General features: G+C 44.5%; 1 protein-coding gene and 1 non-coding gene across 7 annotated transcripts in view; one reads left to right on the top strand and one right to left on the bottom strand.

The window, feature by feature from the left end:
* LOC120046405 (RNA binding protein fox-1 homolog 2-like) overlaps positions 1–16,249 on the top strand; it is a 39,757-nt gene that overhangs the window by 6,852 nt on the left and 16,656 nt on the right. For all 6 annotated transcript variants that reach the window (XR_005476795.1, XR_005476796.1, XM_038991611.1 and 3 more), the window contains exons 3-6: positions 12,106–12,303; positions 12,436–12,609; positions 13,025–13,078; positions 13,622–13,714. Coding sequence is in view for 4 of the 6 variants with exons in the window: in XM_038991611.1 (XP_038847539.1) it covers positions 12,106–12,303; positions 12,436–12,609; positions 13,025–13,078; positions 13,622–13,714 (519 nt within the window). In the remaining 2 variants the exon portion in view is untranslated. The remainder of the gene's footprint in view (positions 1–12,105; positions 12,304–12,435; positions 12,610–13,024; positions 13,079–13,621; positions 13,715–16,249) is intronic.
* trnal-uag lies at positions 2,946–3,025 on the bottom strand. Its single transcript has one exon. It is a non-coding gene; the product is annotated as a tRNA-Leu (tRNA).

Genomic DNA, 16,249 nt, shown 5'->3' with positions numbered 1-16,249 from the left:
GAGAGAGGGAAAGTGAGGGCATCGGAAGATGGGGACTGAAGCAAGTGAGCCACCATATTGAAGTTAACCTTTCTGTGGTGAGGTAATATATAGGCTAGACGGGTCACGGGGGAACTGCAGTGGGGTTGCCAAAATATATATTTTTTTAAAAATTAAGAGTGCATTTTATTGTATAGGACAATATACAAATGTTTTTAGGAAAGATCATTTAAAAAAATAAAATTTTATTGAGTAAATGTAATTGTTTTTCTTTTAATTTTGATAAGAGATGAAAATGTAATGAATTGAAGATTATTTGTTGATGTAAAAATAATTTTACCCATGTTAGATTTGGCGAGAAATCCCTGCGAAAAAAATGGGGACGCCAGAAATTCTTGCTGAGGGAATTGGGTTCCAGCTGAAGAAGTTTGAATACCATTGGGCTAGAAACGTCTGAAATAGCATGTATTTGGTAAGGTTGTTAAAATAGTTAGGTTCCCATGTGTTTGTTTGGATCATAACTTACTTATTTGATTCAAGACTAGTCAAACATACAACTAGCCCACACTCTAGCTGGAGTTCCTATGAGCTGTTGTGCGTTGGTTGATCTGCCTGTAGGTTTGGCTGTGTCAATGTTTATAAAAAAATTAAAATGTTTTACCTTTATTTAACTAGGCAAGTCATTTAAGAACAAATACTTATTTTCAATGACGGCCTAGGAACAGTGGGTTAACTGCCTCGTTCAGGGGCAGAATGACAGATTTTTTTACCTTGTCAGCTCGGGGGATTCAATCTTGCAACCTTACAGTTAACTAGTCCAACGCTCTAACCACCTGATTACATTGCACTCCACGAGGAGCCTGCCTTTTACGCGAATGCAGTAAGCCAAGGTATGTTGCTAGCTAGCATTAAACGTATCTTATTAAAATCAATCAATCATAATCACTAGTTAACTACACATGGTTGATGATATTACTAGTTTATCTAGCGTGTCGTGCGTTGCATATAATCGATGCGGTGCGTATCGTTGCTCCAATGTGTACCTAACCATATATATTTTTAAACCTGCATATTTAGCTAAAAGAAATCCAGGTTAGCAAGCAATATTAACCAGGCGAAATTGTGTCACTTCTCTTGCGTTCATTGCACGCAGAGTCAGTGTATATGCAACAGTTTGGGCCGCCTAAATTGCCAGGATTTTACGTAATTATGACATAACATTGAAGGTTGTGCAATGTAACAGGAATATTTAGACTTATGGATGCCACCCGTTAGATAAAATAGGGAACGGTTCCATATTTCACTGAAATAATAAACGTCTTGTTTTCGAGATGATAGTTTCCAGATTCGACCATATCAATGACCTAAGGCTCGTATTTCTGTGTGTTATTATGTTATAACTAAGTCTATGATTTGATAGAGCAGTCTGACTGAGCGATGGTAGGCAGCAGCAGGCTTGTAAGCATTCATTCAAACAGCACTTTAGTGCGTTTTGCCAGCAGCTCTTCGTTGTGCTTCAAGCTTTGCGCTGTTTATGACTTCAAGCCTATCAACTCCCGAGATTAGGCTGGTGTAACCGATGTGAAATGGCTAGCTAGTTAGCGGGGTGCGCGCTAATAGCGCTTCAAACGTCACTCGCTCTGAGACTTGGAGTGGTTGTTCCCCTTGCTCTGCATGGGTAAAGCTGCTTCGAGGGTGGCTGTTGTCGATGTGTTCCTGGTTCGAGCCCAGGTAGGAGCGAGGAGAGGGACGGAAGCTATACTGTTACACTGGCAATACCAAAGTGCCTATAAGCACATCCAATAGTCAAAGGTTAATGAAATACAAATGGTATAGAGAGAAATAGTCCTATAATTCCTATAATAACTACAACCTAAATCTTCTTACCTGGGAATATTGAAGACTCATGTTAAAAAGAACCACCAGCTTTCATATGTTCTCATGTTCTGAACAAGGAACTTAAACGTTAGCTTTCTTCCATGACACATATTGCACTTTTACTTTCTTCTCCAACACTTTGTTTTTGCATTATTTAAACCAAATTGAACATGTTTCATTATTTATTTGAGGCTAAATTGATTTTATTGATGTATTATATTAAGTTAAAATAAGTGTTCATTCAGTATTGTTGTAATTGTCATTATTACAAATAAATAAATAAAAATCGTCCGATTAATCGGCATCGGCTTTTTTTGGGTCCTCCAATAATCGGAATCGGCGTTGAAAAATCATAATCGGTCGACCTCTAGTAGAAGCACTGAACTCTATCTGCAAAGTAGTTGGTGAACCAGGCGAGGCAGTCATTTGAGAAACCAAGGCTGTTGAGTCTGCCGATAAGAATACAGTGATTGACAGAGTCGAAAGCCTTGGCCAGGTCGATGAAGACGGCTGCAAAGTACTGTCTTTTATCGATGGCAGTTATGATATCGTTTAGTACCTTGAGCGTGGCTGAGGTGCACCCGTGACCAGCTCGGAAACCGGATTGCACAGCGGCGAAGGTACGGTGGGATTCGAAATGGTCAGTGATCTGTTTATTAACTTGGCTTTCGAAGACTTTAGTATACAGTGACCACACAGTGCTGTATCTGCCTCTGATTATATAGAAGAGAACTTCTGACTGTGGGGTCAGTTGAGCGTTGTGCAGTAGTGTGTTGTGCATTTACTGCAGCAAAATCACATCCATACCTGAGGACTACAATGGAAATAAGCCTCCTGGCTTTATTGTGTTTTTATCCTTTAACTTGTATGTATGTATTTTTGTTTCATAAACAACATGTGTGGACTAACAGTGAAATGCTTACTGAGGGGGCCCTTAATTTCTTAGATTTTTTTTTATTTAACCTTTATTTAACTAGGCAAGTCAGTTAAGAACAAATTCTTATTTACAATGGGTTAACTGCCTTGTTCAGGGGCAGAACGACAGATTTTTTACTAGGCTACCCTCCGCCCCAAGATAACATCAACGTTGACAGAGGTGGGATTCGAACCCACACCTCCAGAGACTGGAGCCTAAATCCAGCACCTTAGACCACTCGGTCATGCTACCCAGTTTAATAACAATACAGAGAAAGACATTTGAGAAATAAAATAAAAGTAAAACACGTAATAATAGATACATAATGAGTAACGATAACTTGGTTCTATACAACGGGTGCCAGTACCTAGTCGACGTGCAGGGGTATGAGGTAATTGAGGTAGATATGTAAATATAACTAGGAATAAGGCGACAGATAGTAAACATTAGCAGCAGTGTATGTGATGAGTAAAAAAAGTTAGTGCAAAAAGGGTCAATGCAGATAGTCCGGGTAGCTGTTTGGTTAACTATTTACCTAACTATTTAGCAGTCTTATGGCTCGGGGGTAGAAGCTGTTCAGGGTGCTGTTGGTTCCAGACTTGATGCATCGGTACCGCTTGCCGTGCTGTAGCAGTGAGAACAGTCTATGACTTGGGTGGCTGGAGTCTTTGACATTTTTTTAGGGCCTTCCTCTGACACTGCCTGGTATAGAGGTCCTGGATGGCAGGGAGCTTGGACCCGGTGATGCACTGGGCTGTACGCACTACTCTCTGTAGCGCCTTGCGGGCAGAGACAGAGCAGTTGCCATACCAAGCGATGATGTAGGCAGTCAAGATGCTCTCAGTGGTGCAGCTGTAGAACTTTTCTTAGGATCTGAGGGCCCATTCAAAATCTTTTCACCTCATGAGGGTGAAGAGGCGTTGTTGTGCTTCTTCACGACTGTGTTGGTGTGTTTGGACCATGATAGATACTTAGTGATGTGGACACCAAGGAACTGAAAGCTTTTGACCCGCTCAACTACAGCCCAGTCGATGTGAATGGGGGCGTGCTCGGCCCCCCGTAGTCCACGATCAGCTCCTTTGTCTTGCTGACGTTAAGGGAGAGGTTGTTGTCCTGGCATCGCACTCATTATAGGCTGTTTCATCGTCGTCTGTGATCAGGCCTACCACCATCGTGTCGTCGTGAAACTTATTGATTGTGTTGGTGTCGGGTGAATAGGGAATACAGGAGGGAACTAAGCACGCACCCCCTGAGGGCCCCCGTGTTAAGGGTCAGCGTGGTGGATGTGTTGCCTACCCTTACCAACTGGGGGTGGTCCGTCAGGATATCCAGGGTCCTTAGCTTAGTGATGAGCTTGGAGGGTACTACGGTGTTGAACGCTGAGCTATAGTCAATAAACAGCATTCTCACGTAGATTTGTCTTTTGTCCAAGTGGAAAAGGCCAGTGTAGTGCAATAGAGATTGCGTCATCTGTGGATCCCGTCAGCGTGGTATGTGAATTGGAGTGGGTTCAGGGTGGTATGTGAATTGGAGTGTGTTCAGGGTGGTATGTGAATTGGAGTGGGTTCAGGGTGGTATGTGAATTGGAGTGGGTTCAGGGTGTCTGGGATCATGGTGTTGATGTGAGCCATGACCAGCCTTTCAAACCATTTCATGGCTACAGATGTGAGTGCTACAAGGCGATAGTCATTTAGACAGGTTACCTTGGCGTTCTTGGACACAGGGACTATGGAGGTCTGCTTGAAACAAGTTGGTATTACAGACCAGGTCAGGGATAGGTTGTAAATGTCAGTGAAGACACTTGCCAGCTTGGCAGCGCATGTATGCGTCCTGGTAATCCGTCTAGCTTTGCAGCCTTGTGAATGTTAACCTGTTTAAAGGGCTTTCTCACATCTGCTACTGAGAGCGTGATCACACAGTTGTCCGGATCATCTGGTGCTCTCACACATGGTTCAGTGCATAGAAGGCATTTAGCTCGTCTGGTAGGCTCACTTCATTGGGCAGCTCGCGGCTGGGTTTCCCTTTGTAATCCATGATAGTTTGCAAGCCCTGCCACATCCGACGAGCATCAGAGCCAGTGTAGTAGGATTCGATCTTAGTCCTGTATTGATGCTTTTGCCTGTTTATGGGTTAGTGTCCCGCTCCTTGAAAGCGTCAGCTGTAGCCTTTAGCCCAGTGCGGATGTTGCCAATAATCCATTGCTTCTGGTTGGGATATGTACCTACGGTCACTGTGTGGACGACGTCATCGATGCATTTATTAATGAAGCCAGTGACTGATGTGGTTTACTCCTCAATGCCATCGGATGAGTCCCGGAATATATTCCAGTTTGACTTGTAAAACAGTCCTGTAGCTTAGCATCCGTTTCATTGGACTGCTTCCATATTGAGGGTGCCACTGCTACTTCCTATTTGAGTTTTTGCTTGTAAGCTGGAATCATATAGTTATGGTCAGATTTGCCAAATGGAGGGGGAGGGAGAGCTTTGTTATGCGTCTCTGTGTGGATTAAAGGTGATATAGAGTTTTTGTTCTCCTCTAGTTGCACAGGTTAAATGCTGGTATAAATTGCGGAAGACTGATTTCAGTGTTCCTGCATTAACATCACCGGCCGCTAGGAGCGCTGCCTCTGGATGAGTATTTGCTTATGGCCTTATACAGTTTGTTGAGTGCAGTCTTAGTGCCAGCATCAGTTTGTGGTAGTAAATAGACAGCTAAGAAAAAATATAGATGAAATCTGTCTTGGTAAATAGTGTGGTCTACAGCTTATCATGAAGTATTATAACTCTCCGGCTGAACCAGCTTACTACTTTTAATAGTCTAATACATTCAATCTACCTAATTAGTAGAGCTATGTATTGTTTGTTGGTATGTAGGGGTGCATGCATTGGCCTTCAGATTAATATTGCCATATCGATATATAATCCATCGTGGACAAGAAAATATTGATTAGGACTATTGCATCAGCCCAGAATGCCCATATCAGTGCATCCAAATATGCATGGCCTTATGATGATCTGTGTTTGTGGGGGAGGGGCATTGTTTGAATGTATGTGTGCGAGAGAGATTGTGATGGAAATAGCCCTTTGTTTGAAAGCATGTGTGTGTTTGTGTGCCTGCCAGGGTGCACAATAAATATGGCTGTGCATCGGTGTGTTTATCAGTGTGTTCAGTCTGTGTAGTTAATCCTTAGATCATCCCCCATTCATCCTCTCATCCTCCTCACTTACACCCTAATCCCGTCATCCCTCGCTCTTTCCCCATCCCTTTATCCTTTTATCTCTATCCCGTTATCTCTCGCTCACATCCACTGCCTCTCTCAGCCTCTCGCTTACCCCTTTCCCACCACCTCCCATCACCTCTTTTGGTCCCTCTCTCCCTCCCTCCCGCTCTCCATCTCTCTCTCCCCTCTGTAGTAGCCAACCTCAGCAGATGTCTGCATACTGGCATAGACGTTTTGCAGTCAGGGCAGAAAAGGGGAGAAAAAAAACAAGAAGTGCAGGGGAACTGCACTCCTCTCTCCCATCGAATCCCAACAGTACTGTAGTGTAGGAAATGAAAAGGCGCAATGCAGATTAATAAATATACATGTTGTGAAGGTGTAGAATTGGGCCGTAGCAGTTTGAAGCTGTTTCCTCTCTGGGTAATGAACATGGGGAGGTGAGGGGGAGCTGCCTGCCTGCCAGCCTAACATGGGGTTGACAAGCTGCCATCCAATAAATAAATGATTAAAAAAACCTGCAATGCAGTGGGTAGCGTTACAGTGTGAAACGGAGCGTCTTCTACTCAGGGCTGCCAAACAGCAGCTCCTTCCTTCCTAACCTGTCAGTACCTAGCCTGAGAGGGGAGGGGATGGAGAGACTGATGGATAGGAGGGACCCAGCCAGGCTCACAGAGAGGGAAAGTTTGAAGGGGGATGGAACATGCAGAAGCCATGACCGAGCAGAGCAGGAGAGGTAGTGTGAGTGAGAAGTGACACACATCAGAGGAAGAAGAGAAGAGACTCGCATTGTCAGAGGAGAGAACTGACAAGGGGCAAACAGAGAAGAGGGGGAGAGTGACAAGGACACAAGGCTTGCGTGTTGCTAAGGGGGAACACTGGCGGAGAGCGAGGGAGAATTTGAATCTGTGAGAGACGTGGACAGAAGGTGCTTCCCGGCGGATGGTAACAGACCACATTCAGAGCGGAATAGAGAGACTCTTCCTTCCCGTGCAGACAATGATGGGGCTGTACTATCCTGCGGTGTTGCCGGTGAGTTCATGTCATAGCTAGTTTTCTGTACGCTCCTATCCAGTATAGCAGGTTTAGACCTGGAACATCTAAAGAACAAAATACTTTGCTCTTTTCTACATGTTTTGGAAAAATATGCAGTTGGTTCGACTGATGTTTACCTAGCTAGTTTGCATAAGGCAAGGCCTCAGATTACTACATGGAGTTATACTGTTGTTTCTCTTTTACAACAAATACATGCACATAGCCTACACATTGAGGAACGCTCAGTGTTTTGTGACTAGTATTGTGTAACGACTTATGTAACTTGTTTTTTATCATTTAAATATGTAGATGTGTTACTGGCAGCAAAAGGGGTTAACTGTGTACATGTTCTAATGAGCCTGGTGCCCCAACATGTTCTGTGGTCCTGTCTGTGCTTCAGGGCCCTCAAGGAGGTCCAGGCTTCGGAAAATGTCTCTGTAAATTAGCAGTGTTGAGCTGTGTATATGTCGCACGTTGCGGCCATGCTGACTGTACAGAACATCATGTTAGTCCAGGGGGTGCGGTGGGGGGCTGTTGGAATCAGAAGGGGGTGCTACAGCAATTCTTTGTTGTCTTCCCAGCTGTCTTTGCTGTTAACCCCCCCCCCCCCCCCCCCCCCTTCTGAGTGAAAGAGACAGGTGCCAAGAAACAGTTGTGACTCTTTCCCCTCAATCCTTCTCTGTTGGTACAACCCAGCCTCCCCTTTCCTCCCGCCACAATACTGGATGGTCTGGATGGGGTGCTGGGAGGTTCTGTGCTCTGGGTGCTGATTGGACAGTTAGCAGCAGGAATCTACCCAGGTGCTTTTAACTCCAGCACATGCATTTCTAGGGCTGTGTGACTTGGAGCTCGACCCTCCCCTCTCTCCCATTTCTCTGCTGTTTCTCTTCCCTCAGGCATCAGCAGCTGTTACCTAAACCTGTTTTTCTCCTCAAACGGCATGGGCAGCCAAATTGAATGGGGGGGTTCAAGTGTGAATGGATTTTAAAGGTGTCACCAATCATCCACTGTCCCATGCGATCAGAGAGAAGTGAGGTTAAGAAAATGCCTTCTTTTAGTTGACATTTCTTCATTATAACCCAGATTTAAAGTGTATGCGTGTGAGTGCATTAGGGTTATAAATGCTGTTTGCTCCCCCATCAATTTAATTTACAGCTTTGCTATTAAGCAACCAAGCAAAGTGCAAACACCGCAACCAACCATATGAATGGCGGGTTCTGAGAAATGGCATGATTGTGGTGTATTTTGCTGCCTCACCTCCATTACTGCAGCCACCCCGGTTTAGAGAGGGAAGGCAGGGATTGAAAGTATTTTGCGGAGCCCCACCCAAGTGTTCACCCCCAGGGGTAAGAGACTTACCTGCTGCTTCACATTTGCACCAACCAAACTGCTGCAGAACTGGCAGACAGTATTACAGCACTAATGCACTCTGAGACATCTGTCTCCACTACAGGCTTACTGCTGCTGCTCACTGCCCATCTAAACCTGCAGTACTGACAATCCAGCTGGCTCAAGGGACGTGCAGAAAAGCATTGAGTTTTGAATAGACAGCACAGCAAGTATGTTAATTTGCACACATGCACTATTGTGACTGACAGAAACAATGGCCAGTTCTGCTGCAGTGCAGTGTTGAGTCTCAGAGGCTCCTTAAGCCCCTTCCCCCACTATCGGCTGACGGAGCTGGTTCAGTTCAATGGACACATGGCGCAGCAACGTTTATTCTCTTGCCTTCTTCTCTGGGCTGAAAGAGAAGCAATCCTCACTAGTGTTGGTGGCTGACTCAATCAAATATTGTGAGGAAACTTTAACAGCAATTGGGCATGGATGATAATCCTCCCAAATACACTGATTCGTACCCCTACAGCAGGCTAGGTCTTAGGGTGCTGGGTTGTTTCCCTCTGCAATTAGCTGCATAGAGCAGCGTTTCATAGAGAGACCGAAGCATTAGGAGGGTCATGTCAGTGAACTTGGCAAAGGTTAAGTGTCAGGGAGGAGGTTTGTTCCTCCACCATACCAGACATCTTTCAGAGTTTTGGGACCGTGTATGGCCACCATGGTGTTGGTGCCGTAGTGGACGTGGCTCACGTTGGGCCGTCTGTAGGAGTATATAATGGGGAGGCTGCTGAGGGAAGTCTTTTTAAAGGTGTCCTGTGAGACGGGTCCAGCCAGGCTTTCAGAATCAGTGTGGTACGGCTGAACCTCCAACTGGCCTTGCATGGTCCCATCCTTCATGGCCGACAACAACCTCTGATCTCTTTGATGCATTTATGTAATATTGACAGAGTCAGTGAATACAATAGCCTGTACTACCACCGGACCTGTAGAAACTGACCAACTCTTTTGTTAAGAGTCCAATGCTCCGTTACCCTTAAATGAATTGCCATGTGTTATTTTGCTTGTGGTGCCTGTAGGGTTTAAGCCAATTAGCTGTTAATGTACCATGGAGGGATAGGCTGTATATTATGTGTCGTGATTTTCATTGGTTGACAACCCTGAAGGAGTGACAGGGTTTCAGTTTATAGGCGCCCTTACATGGAGATGGGAGGCGGCTACAGCGCTATGCTTGACTGGCTCTTGGGATCCGTGGGTCACGTTTCATAGCGGCGGTGGCTTTGACTGACTTGGGGGAGGCGGGGCGGAGGTAGAAACCCTCGTCTGGATTTCATCAAGCGAGGAGGGAGAAAGAAGGAGAGGAAAAAGAAGAGGGAAAGCAAATCTATTTCTCCAGCTGCAGAAAAAGGAAGAGGAGCGTACTACTGCATTGGAGAGAGAGAGGGGGGAAGAGGCGGCATATTTAATGCAAAGCAATGCGTCACAGTAGATTAGATTAAGTGGTCATTCAGTTATTCATTCATGATACACGGATTGGGATTAGAGTAACTAGCTGGTTAAAGAGATTACTGTAGTCTACTAACACTCTTCACTGACTGTCTACTGTACTGTGCAATTTAATTCAAATTATTTCATTACGCTGCAGTCACTGCACACATTTTAACACATGCACTCTCGCAACGTTCGCTGAATATTTTGACCCACATTGCAAGCCCTCTCTCTCCCCCCGGTCCTCTTGGTGTATGGAAAAACCTATGGTGTCTCAGGTAACACTTCTGTACTACCGCTGTCGAGTGTGTAGAGAAAGAGGGATGCAGAGTTTAGCCTATCGTAATTCAGATGGTGCATTTAATATTGTGTTATACCTTCATGCAGAACAGTAAATCTGAAGTTATTTTGAAAGGGTAACCTTGTGGTCAAATGAGATTTGTTATGCTTAGACTATTTTATATGAATTCCTGCATTGCCTTTAAACATCACCTAGTGGCTTACTAGTGAGTTATGATTTATATGATATTATTATACAAATATACATATTTGTGAAATATTATACAATTTGACTGTACACCACCCTGTCTCTTGAAATTTGTAAACAATTTGATCATTCAGTTTCTGTTTTTAATACAATGTTTTTCCACATGATTTCATTCTTTCCTTTTTGCAATACAGCATTACTCCCTTTTTATAATAGCCTCTCTCTCCCTCCCTCCTCTCTCTCTCCCTCCTCTCCTGCTCTGTGTGTGAGATACTGCCATTTAGGGCAGTGTTACTCTCAGTGAGTGTGGCAGGAATGTCCAGTTGACCAATGGGTTGAGTGCTACCAGCCCTCAGCCAGTACCTTCTCTCTACTATTTAGCTTTGTCCACCCATCAGTGGATACCAGTGAGTAGCCTAAATATCCATTCCAGTACTCACATGATCGAGATACTGTACTGTTAGAAACACCCACTTCACTTCCACCCCTCCCCCATCCTCTGAGCCTCCAACACAGATTTGGATTTGGTCACTGTGACTCAGATGATGAGAAGCACCCTTTACTTCCTGGTTCCAGGCTTCTACGTGTTTATGGATGACATGTCTTTACAGGAGGAAGGAGTCCATTTAACCTATTTGGAATCCTCCTTCATTTAATCATCCTCCCCGTTTTATGCAGGCCTTATGTGCAATTGTTATTATTAAGTTAATGACATTGCAATGAATGCAGTATGCAGTCAGCCTCACAAGCGATTCATATGGACCAGAATACATAAGGAGAGGCTGGTGGAATATAGCAGTAGAACAGTTTTTCTGAATTAAACCTACTTTTGTTGCACTCGTTATCTTGGAGGCACAGAACCGAGAGCTCAGTCCTCCTTATCAACTAGAGGGGATTTAACAGTAGCCGGGACGGTTCTTTCCACTGTCGTTTCAAGATGAGAAGTCTGCAGTCTCTGGGATTAGTGAATCCTCATTTGCTTTACTGCACCGCAACTTAGTTTCCCTGGTAATTAAAAAGGCTGTCTGGAGCCTGGGTGTCGCCTCGCCCAGGCCTGACTGGCTGGCTGGCTGACTGACTGACTGTCCTGTTTTAATGGTATTGGATGCTGTCATCACGCCTGGAAGGCCACGAAGCAGTTTCATGGCCTGAAACAAAATGGCGCCCCACCCCCATTCCTCCCTCCCTACAAGCTTTGCTCTTTCTGAGCACAGTTGGGGTGTTTTTGAAGTTATTACAGGATGTCCTTGAGTGTGTGACTGAGGAGTGCTATATCACAGTGTCACCATATAACTGACACCTTTTTTAAAATCGTGACCGGACGGCGCTACAATCCATTACCGTGCTTATGAAGACAGCATAGTAACAGTGCTGTGGCATTGGCCTGGAGCCGTCTCCCAACTCAACTGGTTATGATATGAATTCATATCAAGTGTAACTAAATAGGGTGACAGTATCTGTTCACGGGGTATAACAGGTACTCATTGTTGTAAATATTCTCTGGATATGCGTGTACATGGATAGTGAGCAGGCTTGTGTAGCAATGTGTGTGTATCAGATTTTGTGACTGTCAATAATAGATGTGGTTGCAGTGAATATTTCATGGTAGGCTGACTGAAACGCTCTGCTGTCAGAGATATGGAGAGAGTAGGAGGGAGGGTGAAATTTAAGCTGTGTTTTTAACCCTTGTTCTAGTCTCTCCCTGCCCTCCATCTGCACGGTACAGTACAGTAATGCCTACCAGTATTAACCCTGTCTTCTCCTCTCTGTCAGGGTTCTCAAGATTCAACGGGGGGCCAGGAGGGGCTGGTGCCCCCGCCCTTCTCAGCGTTCCCTCCACCACCCCCTCCGCAGAATGGCCTGGGGACAGAGTTTGTCGGTGCTTTGTTTGGTGCTAGTGGACAGGGGCCTTCGGATTCAGGGGCTGGAACAAATGGCTCAGCCGCCACTTCCAACATCTTACCCAGCCCGGTGAGTGTTATGGTTGGTTTTGTTGTTAGGCTCACTCTGCATTGGTCCTGAAAATGCTCAGAACTACTACGTTTATTCCATTTATCAGCCTCTCCCTTTCCCTCTCTCTCTCCTCTCTCTCCTCTCCCCCAGCAGACAGAAGTGTCTCCAGGTCAGGTAGATGGAGTGGGGCAGTGCGTGGCAGTAGAATTAGCAGGAGGAGTATCCGGGGCTGACTCCGCAGAGGCCAAAGGAACCCCAAAACGACTTCACGTCTCCAACATCCCCTTCCGCTTCCGAGACCCTGACCTCAGGCAGATGTTTGGGGTAAGAATATGGGAACCTCCTTTCTGCACTTTGAGATGAGGAGTAAATCAGTTTAACCCTCCTGTTGTTTAATTGATGGTTGGTGTCAGAGTGGGTGTTGAGAAGAACAAAGGGCCAGACAGTCACAAAGGGAGGAACACTCATGTCCTTTGATTTGCTCTATCACAGGGCCATGAGAGCCACAGAGAGGTAGTCAGTAGTTGGTGAACGAGTGAGGAAAGGAAGGCATATAGTAACAAAGGGATAGAAAAATAGACAATAGAAGGTAGGTGCAATTTGATTGAATTTATTTTGGTACAATACTGCCTCCTAGTGAGCTGCAGGTGTAGTTCACCCCTGATTGTCAGTTAATTACACATAATGCAAGTTGAGTTTTTGTTTGTATCCTAATTTCTTGTGTTTTGTTGATTTTCAGCAATTTGGGAAGATTATTGATGTTGAGATCATTTTCAATGAGAGGGGCTCAAAGGTAAGTGAGATGGTAAACATGTCCTCAGTCCCACCGCTGTGGACACTACGAGGAAAAAGTTCACTGTGTCTCAATGCTACATTTTCCACACTGCACTGTGTCCAACTGACCTGCACTGATAGTATAAACAACAGGGTAGTATTATGGGTAAACAAAAACACTCCAGGCCACTATTGAACGTCTGAAACTAGATTGAATGTAAGTCAAAATTATAATGGACCTATATATTTTCTAATAACTGCAAATTGATTTTGAAAAGCAAATCGGTCCCAAGAAAATCTGTGCGGCCCTCTGTTGAATTTCGACATTCCGTTTACCCAACCCTTCACTAATCAGTAACCACCATATCAGTTCTAGAACAAACAACAGTATAAACCAGTGATTATAACTGTGTACCTGTTCAGTAAATGTGTAATGAAATGGGTAAAACTAGCTAAATCAAAGGGTTTTGATTTTCTATAGAACAACTGGTATGTTTCTTCCACCCCTCTCCTTACGCTGTCTTTGTGGTGCTCCTCTTTCCCCTCTGTCTGTCTACCCCAGGGCTTTGGCTTTGTCACGTTTGAGACCAGCGCCGACGCGGAGAAAGCCCGGGAAAGGCTTCACGGCACGCTAGTGGAAGGTCGCAAGATAGAGGTAATTTAACCCATCTCCTCCTCCTACCATCGTTCCTCTGCCTGTACACTGATTCCACTAGCTGCCATCCTTTTCCACTGACATGCTCTGATGTGGTCTCTGCTGGTACCCCCCAGATGGTTTGCTGCCTTTTTTTGGGGCGTTTCTTGTTTCCTGGTTCATTTGGGGCGGGGGGGGGGGGTTGACACCTCAAGGCATGCTGGGAAGTTTTCGCTTTCTAAATCGTTTAGGTCTCGGTTCTGTCTTGCACCATTTCTTATTATAGCTTCCACTGCTTTGATTTCAAAATACAATCTAAATCATCTTTCTCTGTTGCTGGAACCGCGGGACATTAGCAGAACGTGATGAGATGATGATGCATGTCCGATTGTAGCCAGGTTGATCATATCTTAGTTCCTAGTCTAGAATGTTCCTTTTTTTCCCCGTGCTGCAAAGTGGTAGTGACAAGCTTATGGCTCCTGGCCTCCAGCATGCAGCACAGTGCTTTCCTCTACTCTCCATCTGTAAAATAACTACGCCATATATTTCATGTTAAGCTCCCTCCTTTCACAATAATTTTTTTAATGAAGCTTTGGCTCGTATGTGACTGTTTCAGGGTTGGGGAGAAGCTGAGAAGATGCATGTTTTTCTTTGAAATATTGTCCGTTTGCGTGCCAGTGATATCCTACCCATCTCTGGAGCAGATCTATTTTAAGCCAGGTTCTTAGCCAATCACGATTCTGCATGGGCGCCTGCCTCATTGCTGTGGTTTTCTGTGGTAGTTGTGTCCTGCATGATGGTGATGGCTGGACCCGCTTGGGTTTCATCTGTCAGCTCTCCCATGTCTGGTTCTGAATGACACCTGCATCCAATGGTCTATAAGCCCTACATTTCACCTTCAGTCAATCAGCAAGTTGAATGGATACTGATGGAGCCCAATGAAAACCCACATCAGTTAAACTTCTATAAATCAACAACCTGTTTGTTTGGCCCTGACGGTTCTGTAACCTCTGTCTCTGTAGTCTTTGGAGTATCTTCTTGTTTCATGCATGAACTTTATCACTTTAATTGTAAGGAAGTTTCTCTCTCTCTCTCCTTCACCTTTTATCATTGCTGCATGTGTGACAGTAGTTGTACTCTGAAGCTGTGGCCAGTCCTTTGTAATCAGCATGGGGTCAACAGGAGTGTCTGTCATCAGGTTTGACTAGTGCATGGGATAGAACAGCCGTACAGACTAAGGGCAAATAAAGGTTGTTCTGTATTTATACACTCATTCAACAGCGAAGGAAAAGCCCAGCATTCCTTTGAGGCAATGCTATGTGACGATTCTTCTTTCTCCTAGAAGTTGTTTGCAACCCTAGCTTTGTCCTTGGTAATATAATTTCTGTTTTTTTTTACTGGCTGATATTCTAACAAATGTGAAGACGCTAATTTAAAACGGGCTAAGCTTAGAGGCAATGTTCTGACATGGGGAATGTTTAGATGTTATAATTGCCCCGTACTAGGCTAGGCTTAGATTACACATTGTTTTGCTTAAAATACTACCGTGGTATGTCTTTCAGAGTTTCCTAACACATTGTTTTGCTTAGGAAACTGAAAGATATACCATGGTAGAATTTTACCAGATTGTTTTTGAAATCAGGAGTGTGAATATTCTGTTTGCTATCCTTTTGCATGGGATTTATTGGAAGTATGTGTGCATGATAATACTATGGTGTTGTAACATGGCTGTCACTGCAGCACTAGTGCGGACAGTCTGGGATTTCTTGCATGTCTTTTTATATCGGCTATTTTGTTAAGACTAGATGATTTTGGTGATGGTGATGGTGATGTGGACTTTTGGTTGTTTAGCATGACATCTTCTCAAAGTTGAAAACGCCTTACTACTTTTATGAAGGTCTGTTTATCCAAAAAACAAAAAAAGGCAATAGTTGTTGATTGGATTCAATCATTTATTTCATGTTGTTGACTAAAGTCTGTCCGTGCATGGGAATCTGTAGCGATTGTTCTTCTAGCTAGTCAGTTTGGAATCCTAAGTGTGCATGGCTGTTGGTTCTACACAGAGTGTAGTATTGATCTCTGTGGTGACCTATTCTATTACATCGAAGTGTACTTCTTTTTGTCTGGAATAAAACTCTGCGCTTTGAAGAAGTCAGTTTCCCGTGCGCGTCCAATGTACCCATGTAAGTGGTCCGATTCACTTGTCTTCCTGCTGTTTGTGTCTCCACTCCACACTACGGTGTGTGTCTAAGTCTGCACACACACCATGCATCTCCATCAGTCTGTGTGTGTCCTCCTCATATCAAAGGGTATTCCACAAAAAGCACTCTAACTAAAGACATTGACATCACACCTCATAGACCAGGGCTTTCCAACCCTGTTCCTGGAGAGCTACCCTCCTGTAGGTTTTCGCTCCAACCCTAGTTGCAACGTACCTGATTCAGCTTTTCAACCGTGTAATTATTAGAATTGAGTGTGCTAGATAACCTACAGGATGGTAGCTCTCCAGGAACAGGGTTGGAGAGCCCTGCCATAGACGCTTAATCAATTTCCAGG

Source organism: Salvelinus namaycush, chromosome 4 (genome assembly GCF_016432855.1).
Source record: "Salvelinus namaycush isolate Seneca chromosome 4, SaNama_1.0, whole genome shotgun sequence".
In the NCBI taxonomy this organism is placed as follows: Eukaryota; Metazoa; Chordata; class Actinopteri; order Salmoniformes; family Salmonidae; genus Salvelinus; species Salvelinus namaycush.
This window is presented reverse-complemented; position numbering and strand designations above follow the sequence as displayed.